The sequence below is a fragment of the Plectropomus leopardus genome, chromosome 3 (assembly GCF_008729295.1).
Source record: "Plectropomus leopardus isolate mb chromosome 3, YSFRI_Pleo_2.0, whole genome shotgun sequence".
Lineage (NCBI taxonomy): Eukaryota > Metazoa > Chordata > Actinopteri > Perciformes > Serranidae > Plectropomus > Plectropomus leopardus.
In genome coordinates, this window is record NC_056465.1 from 11,400,634 (window position 1) to 11,425,649 (window position 25,016).

The 25,016-nt window shown below is 38.6% G+C and overlaps 1 protein-coding gene across 1 annotated transcript; it reads left to right on the forward strand.

The window, feature by feature from the left end:
• The first annotated feature begins 1,443 nt into the window (after positions 1–1,443).
• Positions 1,444–22,309, forward strand: dnai3 (dynein axonemal intermediate chain 3). Its single transcript, XM_042512250.1, has 22 exons — positions 1,444–1,504; positions 1,620–1,658; positions 5,571–5,755; positions 6,253–6,357; positions 7,167–7,295; positions 7,396–7,595; positions 7,882–7,998; positions 8,318–8,514; positions 9,779–9,894; positions 10,617–10,706; positions 11,652–11,738; positions 13,174–13,293; positions 14,459–14,532; positions 14,880–15,024; positions 15,556–15,655; positions 18,304–18,425; positions 18,535–18,595; positions 19,176–19,306; positions 19,517–19,724; positions 20,749–20,840; positions 21,127–21,243; positions 22,169–22,309. Exons 1-22 carry the CDS (start codon positions 1,444–1,446, stop codon positions 22,307–22,309), a joined length of 2,637 nt encoding a protein of 878 aa, XP_042368184.1.
• Positions 22,310–25,016: the final 2,707 nt, after the last annotated feature.

Below are 25,016 nucleotides of genomic sequence, written 5' to 3' on the forward strand. Positions count from 1 at the left end.
TCAGGTATTTTTTTTTTTTTTTTTCCAAGGACAACGATACGTCATTTTCCTGCTGAAATCTGATTGGCTTTTGGGACTGTCAGATGTCACGTTTTTTTCACTCCTGTAACCCATGGCAACCAAACAGTCCCGCAGATGAGCGAGGAAGTAACAAGTGTAAAGAGGATTTCAAGCTAACTGCTATGATTTAACTACCGGTAAAAAGCATTTACTCGTCTATAAACTGTCACTGTAACGTTTGGTAACCGAATTTTTAGTGAGATTTGTGATCGTTAACTTTGTAACCGAATAGTTACAAACTAACTTTATCCTCAGAGATCTTTAACCACAGTGTCGTTTTCATCACTGTTACTACTGCTAAAATAGTAAGCTAGCAAATACATTCCGCTAAACTAACATTAGCTTACGGTGGCGTTACTCTAACGTCTTCCTCTTGTGAGGTTTGCAAACCTGATAGCAAACAAACACCTAAATAAAATTGTGTATTTTGTGTTTTATTTCAACCATTAGTCTCGCTATGTTATGATACTATTAAATGGAATATATGGATACCTAATGATATATAAAGGGGTAAAAAAAGACCCATCTTGTAACATAAAACGGTGTAATTCATCTAGAGTGATCAGTAATATAACAAAATACTCTGAGAAAAAAGAACATGCTCATTTGTAAAGTAACTTTCGCCAAAAAGTTGCAAAGTGCTTAATATAAGATATACCTGTATAAAGGCACTGGGAAACCATATATGATAAAATAGCCTATAGAAAAGCAACACACGTGAGTTATAAAAAGAGACACATCTTTATATCAGCTTTAAAACAGTAAAATAAAATAGAACTAAAACGAATAACTGGGGGGAAAACAATACGACAAAATGATTAAAAGACATTGGCATAGATTTTGCTGATGATAATAATTTATGTACTCTGCACAACTGCAAAATTGTTTTTGCTGGATTTTATTGTGAAATTGCTCCTTTTTACCTGAAACCTGAGTTCCTCCTTCTCCACTCTATTTTATTAGTTAGTATAAATTGAATTACACTATAAAAATGGATGTCACCCGAGGACTTGGCATAGTTCTGTATTCACAGCTTAATTAAATTTAGATTGACGTGTATTCTGCGGTACTTTATCCTTGACATGATTACTTGTCTGCACAAGGCGAAGAAAAATATGACGTGACGATTCACATATCTTCCAGGAGATGTCGCCCTGTGCATTGATGATGATTTTTCAGGCACTATTGCAAGACACTGCTTTGCCACTGTGTGTTGCTGCAGTGTGTGTGAACTGCAAATTTTACTCTCTGATAGTTTGTCAGTGAAATAGCAGTGTGTATAGATAAATATATGTAGTTTGGTGTTTTGCAAGGAGAAATGCAACACAAAATGTAAAAAATACTCTCCTCCCTCCCATTAGGAAAAATAACCTGATAGCAAGGATGCCACCCAAGAGACGAAAAAGTGCAACAAGCAGTGCAGGTGGCAAGGGGGGAGGTAAAGGTGAGTATCTGAATATTGGAATAGTATTCATGTAAATAAATGCATGCATGCTTGTCTTAGGAAGTAAAGACACAGTAAATAAAAAAAGGTAAACTGACTGTTACCTCCCCTTTAGGCAAGACGATTCAGTCACCTGCACAAGTGGAAAAGCCTGGTAAGAGAAACTGAATCACTTTTTCACTTATTTATTTCACCATCCTGAACTGTAATGTAAACCAGACAATAAAAGAGATGTTTCATTACGTTAGTGTTTACTTCACATTCAATTCAAGTTGTAAAAATAGGTAAACAATGTCAATAAAACTGGCATGTAAACTGAGCATAGATATGTCTATACTTGGCATAGATGCAACTATCCAAACAGCAACCGGTTTATATCAGGTAGTCTGCAGATCCAGAGGAAAATTTTAATAATTTTTCCTGATATTAACAACAGCTCTCATACATCTTAAATGGCATCTGAATAAAGTTAACTAAAACACTTAAAGCCCTAAATTTAATTTAATAAATTAATAGTATAAAAAACAGAGTTTGATTTCATTAATAGTTTAATGATTGTAGCATTAGAAGGTTGCGTGTGCTTTTGATGTCTGCTTGTCAGGTTGTCTGTCTTTATACTGTATCTGTACATTCACTCATATGTTCACCTACCTGCTTGTGTTTGTCAGTGTTCTGCATTTTCTTAAAATCTTATCCAGTGTATTGGCAAATGTGTCTATTGATTATACAATAAAGGGAATGGGAGAATCTCACAGCCTGATGGTAATAGTACATTTCAATTGACTCCACAGTTTGAGTTCCACTTTTTAGTAAAAGGACAATAGTATTGTTATGTTTTCTGTCTTCCATCGTTTTCACTTCCTGCCATTGCTATGACAACATTGAATGAATCTGGAAGTAAATTATTTTAATGATTTTACCACAAATGGAAGCAGTAGTTTCATTTTTAAAGTAGCTGCATCACAAAGAGGACACATTTTAACTTAGTACTGAAGTCAATTTTTATTTGATTATCTTAATTTATTTGATGGAGCAGGGTCCTTTTAATGAACACAAGTATCTACAATGCATTCATAGCTGTCTCTAAATCTCTCTGACCTTGAGGTAAAGATGTAACAAGCATAGCTGAAACTGATCATTAGACACATCTTTAAAGAAGTTGGAGAAACTATATGCATTCTTCTAATGTGATCTTGAGTGTACTGTTACATAGCCTTTGGACACGCTTTCTACTCAGCTGTGGGTGCCATTGTCACGGTCTAGTTTACTTTCAACATACCACCCTTGAAGACATGCTTTTGGTCAAATGCAGGTCACCAGATGTATCATTTTACTATAGGTTACATCATGGGCTCTTGAAGGATTTAAAAGTAGTGGTGGTACAAGTCCTCAGAATTGGATTCTCTCTGTTTTGTACATTTAGTTTTACCCAGTCCAGCTTATAAGAGCAAGTCTGTTAGATCTCCTTAATAAAAACATCCTAAATAATTTAACTCTAACCGTAACCTAAGCCTAAAACCAAGTCTTAAAGGTCTAGTGCTTGGATTTAATGACATCTAGTGGTGAGGTTGACAATTGCAACCAAATTAAACTTCAACTGCGTGCAAAGTGTCAATTACAGTGACCAATGCGAAAATGAGAATCAGCCTATCTAGATGTATTGGTTTTTCTGTTTTGGGCAACTGTAGAAACAATATGGCTTTGGATGAGGTCCCACTCTGTATGTAGATATAAACAGCTCATTCTATGGTAACAAAAACACAACAATTCATAGTTTAAGTTGATTAACAGATTGTATTCATGTCAACAGGCATGAAAACCAACAAATATGAAAACATCTTGTAGTATGCAGTCAAAAAAAAAGCTAGCCTTGAGTGGATTATGCAAGAGGAAATAGGCCCGCCAAGTTTACAATATCTCTCCAGCGCCCCTACAAGCGCACTTTAATTACATTCTTTGGGGGTTATGGAACATTGCACATCACGCTCTCTTTGTCTCTCCAGCAAATATTTCCCATGAATACAAATGGCATAGTTGACACATAACTGTGTGAAATGAGGGGTGTGAGTTTCCACTACAATGATTTGGCGTGAGGCCTAAATGGTGTGAGTGGAAAAGGTTGACACACCCAGCTGGGAAGTGGTTACTTAAGCTGTACTTTAGCATTCCCAGCGTCCCCTCAGCAACCTTGTGGAAAGACTTTGAAGAGAGAGACCGCAAGCAGGATGAAAACTATCATTATGCAGAGCCCTGTTTACTGTAGTGTGCCCTGGACTGAGCCTGGCCTTAGATATGGAGGAGTCTGCATAGATTGTTTATTAAGAAAAACTTTGTTGTGGCGATGGTGCAGTACTGCAGTTTCATATGGTAACAATCCTGGTTAGATGTCTTTAACTGAGCAGTTCATGTCTTGAATTCATGCATTACTGATCTGCCTCTCAAATATCAGTATAGTAGAACCAATGCAAACCAATGTAAATGCAGAACCATTCCTTCTGCAAGTGGTTGGACATTGTGTGTAAGTTGTTCACAAGTATCGCATTACATCCTGTGATAGTGTAGGGTGGTCCACCCTGCAGGGAGGGGCAGGTGAAGGATCAGAGGCGTTGTTGTGCGTTTGATCAGAAAAGTAGGGGCAAGAATCTGGGTCACAGTCCGCAGGCAATGGCGACTTTAGAGCCTGTCCATTGTGTGAATCTCACCTAATAGGTGAGGTCTTGGCTCTTAGTTGTGGCATCTCGTAAATTCGTACTCATTCTTCTGTTTCTACAATCTGTAATATTTATAATTAATTTGATCCATTAGTACTGTGTGTTTTTATTCTATTTCTAAACCTCTTGTTTTCACATAAATCTATCAAAGATAAAAACAGATTTTCTATGCTGTATATAATCAGAAGTAAACCATTTATAAATATATATATTTTAATTTTTAACTGCTTTATTTTGCCACCTTCAGCTGTAAGGACTATTTTCATGTAACATTTGTACATCTCATTTCATGAGGGTGTGTTTTAGATGCACGGATGATGACAGCAATTCGTTTTGTACAGTCTGCGGAAAAAGATAAAACACATAGACATGACAATTACACACTTAGATCATTATCATCATTTTCAACACCAAGCAGCATTGCATCACATCTTCTGGCATCTGATGAAAAACACCTTGAATTTGGATTTCAGATTGTCCTAAAGATTGACTTTTATGACACCTTATACTCTATATACTGTATTTGGGCAGTATCTAACAATTATGTAGTACTACTTATGTAGTACTGCCAATTATCTCAATGATCAATTATTTTATTGTTTCATCTTAAAAATGTCCAACAATTGTGAAAAAATAGTCATCCTAATTTCCCTGAGTCCAAAGGGACATCATCAGTTTGCTTTTTTTGTCCATCCACCAGTCCAAAACACAAAGACTTTTCATTTATTAACATAAATGACAAAGAAAAACAGCAAATTCTCAAATTTAAGAAACTGAAACCATCACATATATGACATTTGTGCTTGAAAAATGACTGAAAAAATCGGTTATCAAAATAGTTGGCAAATAATTTTCTTTTGGTCTACTACTTGATTAATTGACTATTCTTTACAGCTCTTTACTGCATATAGTAGTGGGCAGGACTTCTGGGTAAATTCACCACGGATTGCTTGCTTGTTTGTTTGTTTACATTAATTTAATATAGGGCTCCTTTTTTTCAAATAATAACGTGTGATCTATTTTAGATTAACGCTGCCTTTTCCATATTCAACATGTATAATTGTACTTATGAGAGGAAAAAGTATAAAAACGGCACTAGTGCCAGTGATAAAAAAAACGGTTATTTTGAAAATAGAGTACATTTAACATCTTGAAAAATGAACCAACTCACAAACAAATAGTGCTATGACTGAGTGCTTTGCCCAAACACTAAAATCTAGTTTGTGATTTAGCATCTGTTGTTCTGTCTGTGTGCTTACAATATTGAAAGGTTTAGAGAAGTTCATTTTAACAGATAATTGCTACTTTCTAAAATCTCCCTCTTGTCTCTATTGATTGTGAACTCTCTCACCAAGGTCATCCTGAAGATATCTTCCCCATGGTCCTGACATCAGCCACCCAGGAGCTCTTTGGTTGCCGTGCCGATGAGGACGTCACAGGGGAGAGCCCTTACAAGTTGCTGAAAAAAGACGACATCATACAGGACATTAAGACAAGAGCTGCAGTGTCCGATTTCAGCCTGGTGAAGCAGATTGTGCTGGTGAGGCTGATCCATTGTCACACAGATCACACAGACAATGCCCCCAAGACACTGTGATGATACACAGACCCCAAGTTAAGGGCTGTGGGAACAGACAGAGAAACCTTCTTAACCTCATTTCCCCTCTGATCAAGATTAAATACAACAGCCACTCTAACTTTGAGCATTCATGTCCCTTCTACCACAACACATTAGTCTAATGAGACCAAAGAGCACCCAAAGGGACCCATACACTCATCTGTTCTAAGTCCTGGGTAATGTCAGCTTCCTTATTTGGGACACAGCCGAGGTCTGACCTCAACTTTAGTCATGTGCTCGTTTTTCTCTGTCTTTTTCAGTCTTTATGTCTGAAATCCATATCTCAGTCCGTCTCCAAGAAATTATAGCTGTAAAAAGTTTCCCTGTGGTTTTCAGAATTAATTTGAATACACAACATTCATTTTTTTGAAGAATTTTGTCATGAAAATAGCTGCATTTTAAATGATTTTCTCTGACAGGACTACCCAGAGGATGAGCTCTTGCTCGTCTTTGACAGGGACTTCACCTATGACCAGTGCTTCTACCTGGTTCTGACACCAGAGGCTAAGGACAGAATACTCAGTGTAAGCAAACAGTAGTTTTGTTTTTTTCCTTTTGTTCTTTCTTCTACCCTGTCTACTACCTGGTGTTTAATGGACAGTGCTGAAATAATACTGAAAGTTGTGCAGTAGGTTTCTGCACTAAATATATATGTCACAATGACTTGTTATGATAAATCGCCACCTTAGAATAATGAGATTATTTCTGTGCTCTGAGCAGTTTTGAGATATTATGCTTCAAAGTTTTGGATTTCAAATAGCATAAATTATATGAGCCTTTTTATTTTTCTAATAAAATTTCCAAAATGCATATAACTTAAAACAATAGTCCATGCCATAGATTAAGAATATATGAATAACTCAATTTGACAAAAATGTTAGATGGAACCTCATCATTCTAATGTATTTAATGCCTTAGTCATTAAGCATGGACATGTTATGTATATGTATGTATATCATTATAGTTGTATTCGTACAAAAAAAAAAAAAATTAAAGAAAAAGAAAGAAATCTCTGAGAATAAATGTTCTCTTTTATTTACTTTCTTTTTTTGGAGGTATGTACAGTATTTTATCACTTATCTCAAACAGTAATGGCTGGTATCAGAAGCCTTTTTTTGTTTTGCAAGCTGGCATATATTGAATGGCTGATAAAGAAAACTTTCAAAACTACTTAATTCAATTGCTCTAGCGCAGACATTTCCAGACAAATGTGACTGCATGAGAAGATTTCACATTTAACGCTTAAATTTTTTTTTTACCAAGTCATCATCTACGTTTGGTGTGTTTCCTCTTCTGCGTAATACATATTCTTTTGATTCTTTGTGTTCTGCAGCCCCCAGAGCTTGAGACACCAGAGGTGTTTGAGAGTGAAGTCAATAAAACCCCAGAACCAAAGCAATGGATATCTCTTGGCAGTGAGCAGGAAATAGACGAAGAATCATTTAAAGAGACCAGAGAAAAGGTTAAAAAAATGAGAATAAAAATGCATTAAATATTCACATTGAATCTTATTTTTTAAATTTCCATAACGCTTCTCTGTTCTGTCTTCTTGTTATCATCAGCTATGGTACAAGTTCTCCAGAGTGAGGAGGAAGTTCGGGGCACCAGTCTGTTTTTCTGACCGCAACATTGCAGATGCTAAGGATGGCTACCTAGAGTGTGCTTCCTACCAAGACAGCAGATTCAGCATCAAACAGATGCAGAGGGGCTGCGGGATGCAGGCTGTTCCCAGACTGCAGAGCAGCAGTGCTCAGACACAGTGGTATGCCAGCAAATCAGTACACATGAAATTGATTTGTTCTACACAGGGGAGAGCACTTACAGAGTTTGCCAACACCTCAGTGCATTAGGAAAATAAGAATTTAACACTAAATGCAATATTAAATCTCTTTGTGACACGAGTATTTTTCTGCAATTCATGCCTACATGAGTCATACTTAGGTGGGGCATATTAGATGGCTAACCTATAGCTCACATTTTTTTCTTTCTTTATCACTTGAATAGTAACTCCATCTCCCCAAATGAACTATTTTCTGTCCACTTTACAGGAAGTTTCAGAGGAATATGTGTACCCAGTACATGCCAAGAGAGTTAAATGATGAAGAAAAAGAGAACACTCTGCAGTTTGAGAGTCTGAAGAATTTTTGCGACTTGGTGACCCCTGGGTGAGATTAAATATTCTTGAAATTCATGATGTCTTCTTTCTGCTTTCTAAGGAAGTATATATTCTGAAGGAGGACTGATAGTCAGCCCAGACTCATACATTACTGTCTGAGCTTTAGGGTACTCAAACTTATCCATTTTTACCGCTGGAGAAGGATTAGAATATTCAAAAGGAGTACTTTAGGGACACCTTCACCTTCCCAGGGTGCTTTATTTTGTTTTGTTATAGTTTCTCAGTTCAAAACTTTGTACGGTAGCTATGAGGATGGAGGACAATGAAAAATTATGCAGAATTATAAGTTTTGTCCATACTTTTTGCAGTGTTCTACAAGCCCTTCAGCAGGAAGAAAACATGAACGTGTTCTTTGATGACTTCAAGGCTCTGGGGACAACAACTGAAGATGGTGACTGGTCTGGGAAGGTTTCCGAAGGTCTGATGCTTTATCAGGCCTTCACAGACCAGAAGTACACAAAGGACAAGAAAATCAGCAGCATTCATTGGCACCCTACTATCTACGGTAAAGTGCAAAATCTCACTCAGAGTAGAGATTTGTCCCCAAGATTTGACCAGTAAAATGTTCTCACACAAAAATACTGACCGAAAGACTTAATGGCATTAAAGCCCTCAATATTTAAAGGTCATCAACCACACTGATCATTTTCTGTCAGTTCTTAGTAGAAAAAATACTATTTGGACCTAGTTGAGAGCAGAATGTGGTTTGAATGTTTACAGAACATTTGGTTGGAAAAATCTGAAGAGGATAGAGTTGATGGATGACACTGGCAAAAATATAGCAAAATAAATGGCAGTTGTTTTCCCTGTAATCTCACGATCACTGACAAGTATCAGAATTTAAAGGTCAAGAGTGTATGATTTAGGGGGATCTAGGGGGCTATACTGGCAGTAATGGAATATAATAATGAGTACATTTTCTTAAGTGCATAATGACCTGAAAATAAGAATCATAGTGTTTTTGTTATCTTAGAAAGAGCTATTTATTTCTACATAGGTAGATTTCTTGGAGATTGCCATGTTGTACTGTCATGTTTCTACAGTAGCCCTGATTGGACAAAACACATGCTGGCTCAAGATACGGCCATTCACATTTTCATGTTTTTTTGTGCCAGCGTTCATAATTAGAAGGCGCTCCATGAAAAGCAGTGTCAAAAAACACAGATTTTTTTAAAGGTGAAACTCCTTTCTTCAGTGTTCTTTTATAAGTTAAAATCACCAGGTCTGTTTGTTTCGGTGAGAAAAAGACTCCCCGAACATCTGGATCTTAAAAGGTGAGCACACATAACAGGCGGTCCATAACATGGATCTGCTTTATTTTGTTTTGGAGAGGAAGAGACCTCTGTGGATAATCCAGCTCCCAATAAAAGCCTCCTGAAGAATTAACACTGAAAAAATTCTAATGGGGAGAAGTTTCAGATGGTTGCAATTTGCAATTGTCACTGTAAGACACGGCTAAATCTCAGATGATCTTACACACTGTTCTTTTAAAATCCTTTTCCACTGTAAAAGCATCAGTGCTCTTTACTTGTACTGCACCACTGTCATCACCTGCAGAAGCAGGTGAGAAAGATCCAGAATAATAATATCAGTGCCAAAACCTGTGATCAGTGCCAATATATGTTATCAAAAGAAGGGGTCAGAGTCGAGCCACCAATTTCTCAATCTGAAAAATTAGAAAGACTTTGTAAACATATCTTACAGATATTTTTCTGCTATTGAGTACTTTAAACATTGTATGATGTTGTTTTTTTTTTAAAATATGGTAGGTCTGATAGCTGTGGCTTTGACAGAAAAAAAGGAGACCTTGAACGATTCCTCAGGATTTGTCGTCAGATCCTCTCTCATTCTCTTCTACAGCTTCTCCGACCACTCTAACCCCCAGGTATGGGAAGTGTATGAGATTTACCATCTGAGTGGATGTGGAGAGAGTAAAGTTTTGCAAAAGATATTGATGAGAGCATATTTCTCTCTCTCATTTAATCTTATATGCCGATTTTCATCTTATAACTGTTTGAGACAATGGCTGGAAGGATTTGCTTTCTGCTGTCATTCAAGACTATTATTTGCTTAAGCAGAATTCGAGATGCTCTATTGATTTGACCCAGGCACTCAATCAATAAAACTGAGCTGCAAAATCACTCAAAAGTAATATGAGTTCTGCATGACGTATTTCTTCACTGGCGCATGTGTCATACTTTGGTTTCACTGTGTGCATGAGCAGTGATCAAAGTGACCAAAGGTACTGTGTAGAGGAAACCAGAGACATCATATGATTGAAATAAATATATTTGTCTTGTATGGGGAGTAAAATGCGGTAGTTCAGTGTTGCAACTAATTTTAAACTCCAACAGATTTAAACATGATGCTGAAAAATTACTTCTCTGTAATATCATCCTTCCCCTCCTAGGTCTTTTTCCCCCATTCAGTATGACTGATGAAATGGAATCTACTTTATGCATATGGTTTTGCGGATTCAAATCTAAACTTTATATGGAAAAATTAGAATAAATAAATACTCAGGATGGCATGCACCCAATACATTTAAATGTCTACTTTGAAATATAATATTTCTGTCCTGTGTATGTGGGTTTTCTGTGTTTGCAGTTGCTGCTGGAGTGCCCAGATGACATTTTTGCCTTTGAGTTCTGCCCTTCGGATTCAAATATTATTGTTGGCGGCTGCGTGAATGGCCAGGTGCTGACTTTGACTCTGCTCTGCATCTTTGGTTTGCTGCATCTGCTGTTTTTTTGCCTTTTAGTTGCTTTTAAAACTGACCACTTCCCCATGGACCTCTATTTATCATAAGGAAAAAATATTAACTACAACCTGAGTCATTTTAAATTATATCTTGTACAGTTCCAAAGCATTGTTTCTGTTTCCACTCCCTTTTAATTGACATTGGACCACATATAACTGTGTGTTTTTATGCCTCCGCCCTGGCTACTGCCATGGCTGGAGCCATTATGTTTTCGGGTTGTCTGCCCATTCATCCTTCGGTTCTTTCTTGTGAATGCAATATTTCAAAAAGGCCATGAGATAACATCTTCAAATTTGGCACAAACATCTACTTGGACTCAACCATAAGCTGATTACATTTTGGTGGTTAAAGGTCAAGGTAACTGGGACCTCACAAAACATGTTTCTACCTGTAACTTAAGAATTTTGACAAAAATTTGACAAAATTTTTAAGCTAATTTTGACAAAATTTGACAAAAATGTTTAATAGGATAAAATGACAACATTTTATATCCAAATGGTCAAAGGTCAGCTTCTGCTTAATCACTTGTCCAATATGATAACTCAAGAACAGAAGGAATTAGTGACATTTATCTTGGCTGCTCACCTCGAAACTGTGCTGATTGTGTAGATTTCCTGTGTTGCCCTGGGATACATGTTTGCAAAACACCCATGTTTTAGAATATGTAGCTTCTTCCATCCATATTTAAAGCATTGTCAGCTGGCATGGGTACATCTGATTCTAGGGAGACATGGATGAAAACTGTAACAGCAACTTAATGTGGTTTGTGGAGGCATACAACTGCAAGGCAGTATTTCTAATTTGACACAAGGATGTTTACTTTGCACCCAGCTTAGATGTTTATCTCAAGTAACTGATTTTGTGTTGTACTGTCGTCTCAGGTTGTGCTGTGGGACATTTCGACTCACGTCACGCACTTACAGGGAACACAGCCCGGTAAAAAGGTTTCTGTCAACACTGACACGTTCGTAAGTACCCATATCCTTTCTCTAATGTGCACAATGTTGATACAATAATACATGGTGTTCTGTATCTGTGCTGGTGTATTACATGTGGTATCAGTTACCGTAATCCTTTGGCCCCTGATGATGTCAGCTTGGTTTATTCAAGTATGGGTCCTCAGTTTATCAAAGCAAATAGCATATTTGCTGTAAAGACAGGCTGTGCTGTATGACACAGTGAGATGATGATACGTTGACTCCCGAATTCTCCTCTCGTCCTCACTCTTTCATTAGATGGGAATGCAGTGGCCTAATGGTCCTTTTCAAGCCAGCCACAGCTGTCAAAACTAGTTCCACAAATCTACTAACGCTTGGAGTACATCTCTGAGCGAGTTTATATCATTACATGACCCAACTGCTGAACGAAAACAGCCTATTAGTCCTCATGCAAGCAGCCCAGTCAGATTGAAGTGATCTAACTGAATATAAAAATGCTTGACTGAAGATTGAAATTTCAAAGAGGGTTTCTCTTTTGGTTTAACATCATAGTAAACTTAGATTTTCATAGAATATCTGCCCTTTTTAGATGGCATTATGGAGCGTAATAAAGAAAAGGTGGTGGAAGAGAGAGGTAATTATACATGATGTAAAGCAGGGCTCTTATTTAAACCCACAACATGGCAAGTACATTTACTCCACCACAGACACCCAGACACCAAATATTAAACCAGTTCTGTCCCTTCAAGCTTGACCTCCTCTGACATCTTCCACACAGCTGTTGTGTTTCAGTAGACATATATGCCCCCATCATCCTGCCCCCATTTGCTTTGTGTGTTTTTATTGCCTCTACAGTGGAACAGCTGCCTCCATCCCCGTCCTCACTGCCTCCTTCTCTTTTTGCTTTCCCCTCTCCCACCCTTCGTACCTCCCTCTATTCTTTTTGTCCTTGTTTGCTCTTCACTCCCCAGAGTCAACAGCATCAGCTCGCATACTCCAGCTGTTACACAAACCTTCCATCCTCCACCATAGTCTGTCCCCATAGAAGATAACAAGCAAATCAGATCACTGCCCTCCCTTGTGTTTGCAGTGTAAACAATGGCGGTTGTATCTGCTAAAAAGGCTTTATTTCGACGTTGAGTGCTGTAAAAGCTGTGCCACACAAGCACCTGTTGCTAGCTTATCAGATAAACGAAGAATTAAAATCGTCCTGTGTAGACGCTGTGCAGTAAATCCAACTGTGGGTGCAAAGCACAGTGTTACTGAAAAGAATACTTTGTTACATGTTCTGTGCATGTTTCAAAATTGAAGGCTTTTGAGTTTTGTGCTGCAGTATATATAGTTCGTATATCTTGCAGGACCATGTCATGATGGCCGTTCACCACTATGTAAAGTCTTTGTATTAAGATTGAATTGTCAGAGCTCACTGTACATGCTGTGCCTTTTGTGTGTGACCTCCCACCAGGACCTTGATGACAACAAAGAGAATAAGACTCCTGTCGTGCGCTTCTGCGCAGTGTCTGCATTAGAGAGCAGCCACAAAGCACCAATTACTGATGTCCAGTGGCTGCCACCAACATTTGAGGTACACAGAGCTGAAGGGCAGAGGGGTTGGAAGGTGTAACAACTGCAAATCTGACATCAATAAAACTGATCACGTGCAATGGGTATCCTGGAACCTTTTGCAAGGTCAGTCACTGTTTCATTTGGCCTATCTCGATTAATAAAAGGTGCATTGTGTGGCTACAGAGAAAACATTCTTCAATGTTTTCTTTATTTTAAGCTTCTTTTTATCATATCTAAAATAAACACCATGGCATAGTTTCTAGCATACTGAAGGCAACTAGAGTAAATTTTGGTCCTCCACACCCGAGTTTCAAGTTGCTAATAAAACATTAAACGCTTACAGGGCCAGGTTTCTTATTCCTCTAATGATTTCTATATCTGGCTTTGGAATATTTACTGAGTTTTTATCTGACTTAGGTTAAGCACCAATTGAATTTAAACAAGTCTAACAGGAGGTAAGGCAGTAGGGGCACCAGGAAGTAGTCAGGGCAGAGAAAAGGCCATTCAGATTATAGTGCATTTTATTGAAGATATGATGATAGAAATTACAAGGTTGGAAGAATGACATTGTTTGAGAGAACAAACATTACTCTACAGCACCACTGCCACAAAATATTGCATTTTTACAACTATTTGGACTGACTTCCCTGTTTATTAACATCCACATAAATGAATGTCTGTCATTGAGTTTTTGTTTCCAATAAATAGCCCAGTGTAAAAGAAAATCTGTAAATGCTCACCTTAATTTGCTGCAGTGACACTGTGGTATTTGGTCTGTAACCCGGCACAAAGAAGTGCAGTTATAGCTGTGATAGATAACATTAGCAACCATAAAAAATACAGCAACAATGAACTATGGTCCCACACAGATTCCCTACAATATTACAGTCCACAGAACCTATGTGTGTTGCTCAGTGTTTGTAAAATCTTCATGGAATAATGAACACATTATCATTTTGATTTATTATTTTTGCCTTCCCCTCGTGTCTACATAGCCAACTTTGATAAATCATGGCCACCACTGACACTCATCTGGATAAGTGAAATGAGGCAATCATCAAAGTGTCCCTTGGGGCACATTAACCTCCCATATATCTTCAGGAACCATTACACTAGTATTGGCTCTTTACAACACTAAGCCTGATAGACATTTGTTGATTTTGAGACTCTCTCTTTATGATTAGGTGACCAGGACGGGCGTAGCAGTGGAGAACAAGTATAACATTTCAGCTCAGCTTGTCACCTTCTCCCCTGACTGGTAGGTCTTATACAGAAATGTGTAATGCTACAGTAATAATATTCTACCAGTTTCAATGTCGGTTGCTCCAGTAGAAGGTCCCTCTAGTTTCCGTGTTTCTCTCTGTCTGTACATACTCTATATGTACTTGAAAGACTGGGTAAAATTTATTAATTGGTAGTGAAGAGGTTGCAGATGACAAAGGGATGGAGTTATTGGCAGTCACAACATTTTGGTGAGATGCTTCTTTTTGTACCTTGAATTAGAAAATGACAAAGACCACATTTCTCCGAGAGAGTCTGTATCAGTCAATATACACAGTGTGCGTGTTTAGTATTTGTTCATTTGTCACTTGTCTCCCTCTAAAGCTCCATAATGTTCTGGGATGTGCGTCTGTCGAGATTGCTGAGCCAGTCAGCCACAGAGAGGAAGCAGAGTGTGGATCAGAAGACACCTTACAGTGTCCCTGACACCTTTAAACACCTGGATCGGACATGGAAACCTCTGTTCAAGGTACTTCTGGGGTTTCTTCTGCAAATCTAAAAATGAAGCTCTATACACATTGTGATGTACAGCAACCTAATGACCAGACAAATGCCTTTTACTGTCATTAAAAATTTAAGCTTGTTGTCAAAAACCTCTTAAAATGGATTTATTTATATATATATATATATGCAAATATATATATATTTGCATTTAATATGAAAATGTATATTAAGCTTTTACATCCATACATTTTGGAAGAAAACAGTATAAAACAGTATAATCTTCAGATTAGCTAGTCACCGCCCTTCTTGACATTTTCAAGAATGCCACTGAAATTTCTTCTAAAACAGTATGATCAATCAATTAAAAATTGAAAATGAACACACTCAGATGGATTTTGGGAAACAGTTGGACTAATTTCCCACAGTGCTGCAATGCGAATATGAGATTATCTTCAATATAAATATATGCTTGAGCATTGTCTTTGATTTTGCTTTAAATAGTCTCTGCAAGTTCTTCAAATTTTTAAAAGTTGTCTTGTTCTCTGTCATGTGTCAGGTTTCTCTGCCAAAGATTGATACCAGTGGAGAATACGCCCCTCTGAAGTTCAGCCTGGAACGTTACACCCGTAATGGTAATAACACAGGCAGGACCATAGGTGAGGGTGTTGCATGAGTCTGTTGCATCATCTCTCCCTTTTCTCACAATCAGTCATACAAATAAGAATAACTCATTTACAATAATGTGTACAATAAATGCTGCCTGGTGTTACTGTTGGATGCAAAGCACCTCATGAAAGTGGATTACAACTCTCACACACAGAAAACCACTTTGAAAAAGCAACAGATTGTTTTGGTCATTATCACAGTTTCACACATGGCAAACCTGGACAAAGAATGTGACGAATCAGTTTGCGACACAAATACGCCCTAGAACAGCGATAAAATATATACATGTATTTTTAAAAAGCCACAGTTGTAACACTCTTTGCCTGCAGGTGGCACAGATGTCAAAATCACAGAGGCTATGACAAGTTTTCTTTCCTCCAGATGGCACAAAGGACTATTGCACTTGGTTTTGCGTGCGTTGCACAAGTAGTCCTATTTAGGAGTGTAATATTCTGGTCAGTTGGTCAGTTGATTAGTCAATATACTCTTGCCCAACCAAATTATCATTAGTCGGGATCACAAGTAGACAGTACATTACAGGTGTAAATGATCACGAAGATGCATTGTGATCTGATCACTTAAATAACTTGCCATGGTGCTCTGGGACGCATTTGACCACATTCAGTATATTTGTAGTGAAAAGGCTAGTGAGTTGTGATGCGTTGTTCTAATGTGTCCCTAACAAAGACATACAATGAAAATATGTCACCAATGCAAGACATGGTGGTTGTTTTGGTGACAGTGTGCTTTATAATTTGCTAATTCTATGACAAGTTGGATGAAGTGTTGTGTGACTGTCCTTTGTTTTGCTCTAAGAAAGGAGACATGTTGAATTCTGCTTACAGCCATATCTCCGCCTGTTCCTACACAACAGCTAACATGACTGTCAAGAGTGTGTACATAAAATCTATACTTGGAGTTTTTTGACCTTCTAGTGGAAGTGACGTAGTGCTGAGCTGGAGATGCATGATAAATACAAATGTGAATAGCAATGTGTCTCGGTTGTCCGCTTGTGTTCAGATCATCAAAATACATTTTATAACCAATTGTAAATAGGGTCTTTATGTGTTAAAACGAGTAAGGAAACTAACCAATATAAATAACAAACAAAATATCCTGTGTCTGACTGCGAGTGTATTTTTCAAGGGTGTCTTTGATTCTTTAACTCTGCCTTGGATAATTGAGCACAGTGATCAGTGGGGCAGGGTCCATCAGCCCTCAGGTTCTCTGTCTGTCTCCCTCCTCTCTCCTCCGGTTTCATAGCACTTTATTAAGTGATACTTCCAAAACAAGGCCTTCATAGTTGCAGAGCATTAGCCCTGCTGACTGTCAGCTCTTTGCAATATGCTGCTCAGCCTCCTTCAGGGCCGGAGGATGATCGTGTGTGTCCTGGCTGGTCAAGAAGAGACCTGTCTTTGTCAGGTTGAAGGTCTGCCTCTATAAACACAGCTTTGGTGGCTGGCGGTCATAGAATTAATATGTTCACCAACTGAGGCAATAAATCTGCTGCAGCCCTCAGGCAGTCTGTTATTAAAGTTTTAATGAATCCCTGAGTGATTATTGCTGCTTAAGATGTTTGACTCACATTGATTGAGTCTACAACCGTCTGCTTCTGAGCTCCATATTCAGCAATTTGTTATTTCCCTTCTGCTCTCTCTGATGCTGGAGGCACTTATACTGACAGCAGTGGCCACTGTGGAAAAGCTCCCCCTTGCCCTTCAACAGCACCTCATGATTTTCCACACCTTTTTTTTTTTCTGTGAGCAATCCCTCGTGGGGATTAAGCAACAGTTGAGCAGCACTGCAGTGTGGTGAAAGTCAAACAATGTCTACATCTGTTGCTGTGCTGTATCGTCTGTCTCGTATCTTTACACACATCTTAACTGGGGAAAAGTGGATTTAGAAGATATGTGATTGAGTAATCTGATCTTACCTTCAAGAGCTAATCTAACAGAGTGAGGCTGAGACTTGATTGGGAGCGGCCCGCTGATAAGGGGGTGTGAACGGATAGTCCCGTACTGTCGCTGACAGACAGTCGGGCTTTTGTGATGGAAAAGGCCTCCTCCATCACTACCAGCCCTGCCTATCTCTACCCTCCCACCCTTCTCCCTTACTGTTCCCCTTCTCGCCACAACCCTCACTCCCACCTCCACCTCCTTTTCTTTCCCATTCCCCCCAAAATCCCTCCTTACTAACCCATTCACTCCAGCTGTACCACTCCCCACCTCCTTCTCTTTTGTCCTTCTGTCGTCTTGTTCATGGTCAAATTACAGACCAGGCTGCACCAGTGCCACTGTTCAATCACTCGTATATCCTTACTTTTAATAAATTGTGTATGTTTTTCAAATGATTATCTATTATTCTTCCCTCTTTCGTGTGTTTTGCTCTAGTTTGGGATTATTTACTTTCCAAATAAGACAGAAAATAGCTGTGTGAAAGGCAGCCATGAGCCATTTGACTATCGCAAAAAATAGTTCTCTGTGATTTTGTGTTTATGTTGTAGCTAATTGTTTTATGACGAGTTTTCTACCGTGTGCTACCCTCTTGATTGGCTGAAAAAGTTCTAATAATGGGGGGAAATTATGAATGAACATTTAACCTTAATTTCTACACTTTCTCTTGCTGTTTCCTCTGACAGAGGAGGCTAATGAAAATGACAGCTCACAGGTAATCCCAGACTACAGCCAGCTCAGAGTGCCCTCGGCTAATACATTAACAACTCTGGAGGATGTCAATACCAAACTCTATGTTGGAACAGAGGTAAACATTCTTACCAGTAAAATCAATAACAACCAGCAGTATTTATTTCTCAGGTTTATTCCATGTTCCCTTGAAACATGTTCCATGATGTGCATGTTTTTACTGTCAGGATGGAGAGATTGTTTACACTGACTGGAAACTGGGGAAGGACGACTCAGGACGGCTGCATAGTATGTATTCTGGTTTGCCATTATAAAAGAGGGTTTGAGGCATATTCTGTATAAACAAAAAAAGTGGGCAAAGCCACCGTGACATCACCCATTGGTTTGTGGACTACTGCTTTGAGGCCTTGAGTTTGGCATTTTGTTTTGGAAGTGACCATAATTGAACAGGAGAGTGGACCCAGAGGAGAGGAAAATTCAAAATAAGATCTCGCGTTTGTCCAGCCCATTTCTTCTAGTCATAACTGAACTCAGGATAACATTAATATGAAATTTTGACCATTTTCTCAGACTTCCTCAATTCAGCTGACAAATAGCCTTTCTCTTGTCTCAACCCGATTCCAATTCAAGATGTCAAAATTATTAATTTTACAGCTCAGTCTTTAGTTTGATAACCACTATCACAAGTCAGTTCTTTGGTTTGGCAGCTGTTCTGAATGCAATCACGGTTATAAATGAGTCATAATTTACATAGAGGACACGGAGGGTTAATAGCTCCTTGTATTGCATTGCCCTGTCGCTTCCGTGGAAGCAAATTACTGTTGCATATTACAACACACCTTCTCTTCCTGTCTCTCCTCTCTCTCAGGTGCCAAGCCCCTCCACTGTTTCAGCATTCATCACTGGCTGGTGAATACGGTACAGAGGTCACCCTTCTTCAAAGACATTATTTTGACAACGGGAAACTGGAACTTTGCCATCTGGAAGGAGGGTGTCATGGTAACAACACCTGTCGCTTCAAATACAGTAGCAGGAAACATTAATTCCAGTTATAATCATAACTATTTACAGGAGTAAATAGAATAGAAATGAATAATCACAATAGTCCCATGTTATTCTACACTTTTAACATAACCAAAAACAACCATAAATTGGATATTTAACTAATAACATTACATTTTAAATCTATTGATTTTATTTGACTTCCAGGATGGCCCTATCATCCTGTCACCAAGCTCTGAGCAGGTGTGCACTGCAGGATGCTGGTCCTTGTCCCGACCAGCTGTTTTCTTCATTGCAAAAGAGGATGGAAGCATTGAGGAGTGGAACCTGCTGGAACAGACCAGCGAACCTTTTCAGGTCCATGCGCACATCACAAACGCCAAGATCACCTGCATCAAACCCTGGATGGCTTCTCGTGAGTTCTTTATAGCCGCTTTGGTGCACAACACAGCAGTTAGCATATGTGTGGCTTCATTAAGAAGGCATTTACTTGGAGACACAAGATGAAGCAATCAAACTTCATTTGTGTAGATTCTTTTGTACAGCTTAGTGCCATTTAATGAGCTTTACAGATTTCTGACAGGGTAATAATGCAGAGCAGATAAAACCAATAAAATAGTTAAAAATAGATACAAAAATTTGATAAAACACATTTCAAACAATACAATTAAAAAAAAAATTAAATCTAATAAAAAATAGCCATAAAATGTTCTTTCTGCTGTTCACATGAAAGCTCTTTCTGCTGCAACTGCTCAATTATAAGGGTTCCTGCAGATCCTTAAAAAGTCTTAAAAAGCATTGAATTCATTTATCAAAACATAAGCCCTTAACTGGTGTTAAATTGACTTAAATTAATCTTTCAGGAGATTTAAAAATGCTCAGACATGAGAAGTAGGATTTTCTAAATGTTTGTTTCTGATGGTGCGGTGCAAAATCTCAAAATAACTGGTGACATCTATTTTTTTTTTAATAACAAGTAGAGTGAGAAACACAAAATCGCCCAGAAAACTGGTTAAAAATGCCAGATATTTCCTACTTCTGTTGTTAAACCAATTCGATACATTTATAAAAATATAATATGTTCGTTGTCTTCCATGTGTTCTGCTCTTGAGATGGTTGTTTTTAATCAATATTAGATGTAGATAAACTTTATCACTGTAAAAGAAAAATAAAATAAAACTGTCCTTCAATTTTGGTTTTTAGAAATTTGGAATTAAACTTCAGTCCAAGTGACACTGAAAAAGTCTAAAAATATATATTTTTTAATTTAGTTATGTATTTTAAATATTACTTACCTTAAGCTGCAGGAACCCTGAGATGCCTGCCTCTCTCTGTTCTGTCTGGTTTTTTTTAATATTTTCACAGCCTTGTTGTAAGATTGTTGTCATGAAGTTCATTTCCTGGAAATATACATACACTGTATGTTTTTGTATGTACAGCCAAGCAACACTTTCTGGCTGTGACTGATGACCTGGGAATGGTGCGTGTTTTGGAAATCCCAAAGACACTCTACGTTCCCTCCAGGAATGAAGTAAGACAGATCAACAGCCTCCTCTTTACTCACTTTGTTTTGCAAAAAGAAACAGCCGTGTATCCTTGGTCAAGGTTGAAAAACAGAAACAACAAACCCAGCATTACAGCATGCTGCTTTACTGCATTCATATTAGGTCTACGAGGAATTATAGTAACAGACATGCTGGCTCAATGATCACCCAACTCTCAGCATTATCAGAGAAGTTATGATTACTACTGTGTTATCAGTCAAGAGTTTATTTGATGCCTGCTAACAAGTGCCTTTCTCTTTTGGCTCTATGCAGATGTTGAATGTGAAGAAATACTTTGAGCGGGAGGAGGACAGGTTGAGGGATTTTTTGCAGAGGGAGGAACTGTGGGCAAAACAGACAAAGGAACCCGAGGAGCTCAAGAAGAAGACGGTGAGCTGTGGAGTCTGACTGTAGAAAGAAACACACTTTGTGGTCTCCCAACCTTCAATATTTAGTTAAAGTGGCCTTGAATGAGACCTTTACTTGAAGCGACTGGTTTTTACAAAAAAGAAGTCCTCTGACTGTGCTGTGACACCCACAAATGTTCTTTTTATTGGCCCAGTTAAAAGTGTGAACACCAGTTCAAAGTTGATGCTGGAAAAGCAGGAGTAGGCCATCTCTCTCTCTTTATCTGCCTCTTCTGTTGCTTCTTCTCTTCCCCTCTCTGTCCCCTCATGTTTAATTCAGTCAGATTGTTATTTGATCTCGGACACAGGGGGGAGTGTAGTTATTGACAGCCAGTGGCTGGCAGTCTGCTAACTATAGAAACTAAATCTTTAGGTGGCTAAATGTTTCAGTCTGGATGGCAGGTATGAATGCAGGTGGAGTCTGTTTTGTCTCATGTCTGTTTGTGAGTTTGTGGATATTCTTGCTTTGCTCCTATAATCAGCCAGTAGCTTCCCCACATGTACAGAATTCTGTAATGTTTACTTCCAGACCATGACGTCAAGGACAAGACACCTCAGATCTATAATACAAGCAAAACGGCATGATCACTGTTTTCTTAAACTCTCAGTGTGAATCTGTGTATACACTTGTAAATGTGTAGTTGGGCAGGATTAAGTTTTGCATTTGTCTCATCTGGTCACGATTAGAAATTAAGGGAAATGGATAAGTAATTTTAAAAAACAATATATCTAATTGGTATTTTGTAGCAGTATATGAATATTTATAACACACTGCTAAGATATGACCTTAATATTTCTGCTTTTTGGAGGGGAAAATGTCAGATCTTTGGTGAGGAGAAGTTTTAAAGTTCCCAATAATGCCTTTGTGCTGTTCATGACTAAAACTCCTCTCTGATGTTTGTCTCCAGGAACCAGACAAGCCAGTCAAATCTCTGGAGGAGAATGACGAGCTGAACATGAAGGAGTACAATGACTGCCTGACGCTGAAGGAAAGCATCCTGAAGGGCATGGGCCTGTGGCAAGCTACTGCCGACACGCCAGATACCTGATGTCACACATTCACACAAACATCGGCACAAATTTTTATATGAAAAAAAGTTTTAATCATTTTTATGTCTTTCTTTGTACACTAGATTGCCTCAACTGTTTTCATAAAAACACTATCTTTTGACATCTTTTGTTGAAATTCCTTTGTGCCTTGCTTTTTCGCAATATTTGTCAAAATTACCAACGCATTAATGTATATTTTTTTATTGAATCATGATCTACCTTTACACTGTAAGAACAATGAACATAAAGTGATTCTGCCATTGACATTCAGACCGTCTTTGGGTTGGTGTTTCAGGGTCAGAGATGGATTTTTCCCCATTCCATCAGAGATCTAATTACAGGGTAATGCCATCCATTTGCCCCCTCTTCACCATCGCTCTCTGAGGATACTGTCTGGAATACTTCAAGGATCTGACCTTGGAAGGAAGTCATAATATGGCTTTTTATGATATTTGTCTGTTGTTAATGAAAGCTCCTCAAGTATAAAATCATTTTTGTGTGGCTCATCTTGTGTACTGTTGGCAAAAAAAAAATTAAAAGCCACAGAATACAGATTCTTAATGCAAAAGTTGTCTCCAGCCATCAGCTAGTTGAAGTGGGTGAATGTAGGCCTGACAAGGACAAGTTGATAAATATATAATGGACTCGGACCTATAAAGATAACGTATTGAGAATTATTAAATTTGATGGGGTGTCTGATTTTTAAGCAACATAGCATTTCTAGCTTTAACGGCATCGGTTTAGCGGCCGAGGAGAATCAGACCATTCACATGATGCTTCTCATCCAATCAAATCTGTCCATTCTAAAAGCATTCTGACTGAATCGATGAGTGAGATACACACAAGGTGAGGAAAGACGAAACGAGGAAACAGTCAACAAATAAGGGAATCAGAAAGAAGTAATTTTACATGACCCACTACTGGACAAATCTCCTATAAGTTACTGGAGACTGAAAACTGACTTGTGTAAACTGCATGCTGGCATTGTATTCGATGTGAACACACTTTATACATTAGACAAGTACATTTTTAGCCCGGTGGCTACAAACATTGGTCACGTTACCTGTAGATATGAAGGAGCCCGCTATATTGACAATTTTCTGGTGTGAATTCAGCCATTTTAATCAGAGGATTCCTTTCTTATCATTTTGCAGTTTGCTTTTGAGTCAGTAGCATCAGCCAACTGCCACATAGTGCTGATAAGCTGTTCAATCACTTGTGGGACTCAGCTGTTCAAAGATTACAGGAAGCTGCACTTGATGAGTGGCCTTGCAGCTTTATCAACAGGAACAAAGGAGCAGTGCAGTACTGTTCAGGCCAACAGGCAGCTCTGCAACTTGAAAAGTGTAACTTCATTAATTTCAGTTCATCTTTAATTTCAGTTTGACTCTCAACACAGGGGAAAAGTTTAAAGTGAAACTTTTTTTTTCTCACATAGTTCTCACATAGTTTATGCGAATGCTGTCTCCACTGCAGTGTGTTGTAACGAGCACCTCTCCAGCTCTCTGGACACCATTAGTTTCGCTCCTTCACGGGAATAAAATAAGGACGCTGCAGAGTGCTGGGTCCACCTCAGGTCAAGAGCGGCCCTGCAAACCTATAGTCACAACTGACAGCCGGTACTTGCCAGAAAAGAGGCTGGAGGGACAGGAGGAGGGGGGGTCCCTGCATAATATAGGGCAGCTGCCTATTGCCAGGTTTTCACACTGTGTCCAAGGTGCCTTAAAAGGAAGCAGAGAAGAGAGCGAACAGATGAACAGCAGCAGCACAAATGCTTGAATGTTGGTGTTGGATGAGAGGGAGTAAGGAGAGAGCCAGAGAGGAGAAAAAGATGGCAAGAGATGGAACAGAAGTGAGCCTGGGTCGACTTCACTCTGGCCATGACTCATTCACGTGGACGATCCTGTCACGGAGCAGAGGGGGTGGAGGAGGGTTGAAGAATGGGCTGATGTGAGGGTGCACAGAGGCAGGCGTCCATATGGCCCCTGAGGCACCAACAAGGCCTGGGTGACAAAAGGGGCCTCCTCTCTCCAGTCGTCCCCTCCTCAAACCTCTCTGGGAATTCTGTTTTGCAGTCCCTCTCTGCTTCCTTTTAAGGCACCTTGGACCCAGGCTGTCTCAGGAATGTGCCTTCTGCAAACCAATACACACACACACACACACACATACACACAGGGAGTGTCTTCACCCTTGCTGGTTAGTTATTATTGTAATGGCTGATGCAAAGAATGTTGTGCAGTTGGGCAAGTTTGCATGCAATGTAAACAGTTGCCGCATTTGAAGTTTCAAAGACATATGCACAGATGGTTGCAGGTCAAGCTTTGCCGCTTAGCACTCACAATTTAATGTTCTGGACATTAAAGGGTATCCATGATGACAGATGTGCTTTTTTTATTTTTGCCCAAGAGTTTTCCTAAACATTAAAAAGAAATATTTAATCCACGTAAACCTGGAGCACCATCACTTTTCTTGTATTCGTATTTAAACCTTTGAGCCCTGAGCAAATTGGTGTGATTTCTTTGAAACACATGGTTAAAAAAATGCAATGAGCAACTTAGTAAGAAATGTTCCACAAATTGCAAGAAATAAGTTGATTTAGAAAATCATCTTAAAACAGCTAGGTTAAACGTTTAGGGAAATAAGGAAAAATAGCTAGGAAAAAAAACTATTATTATTATAGTTTTTTTTAATTAAAATTTTATTAAT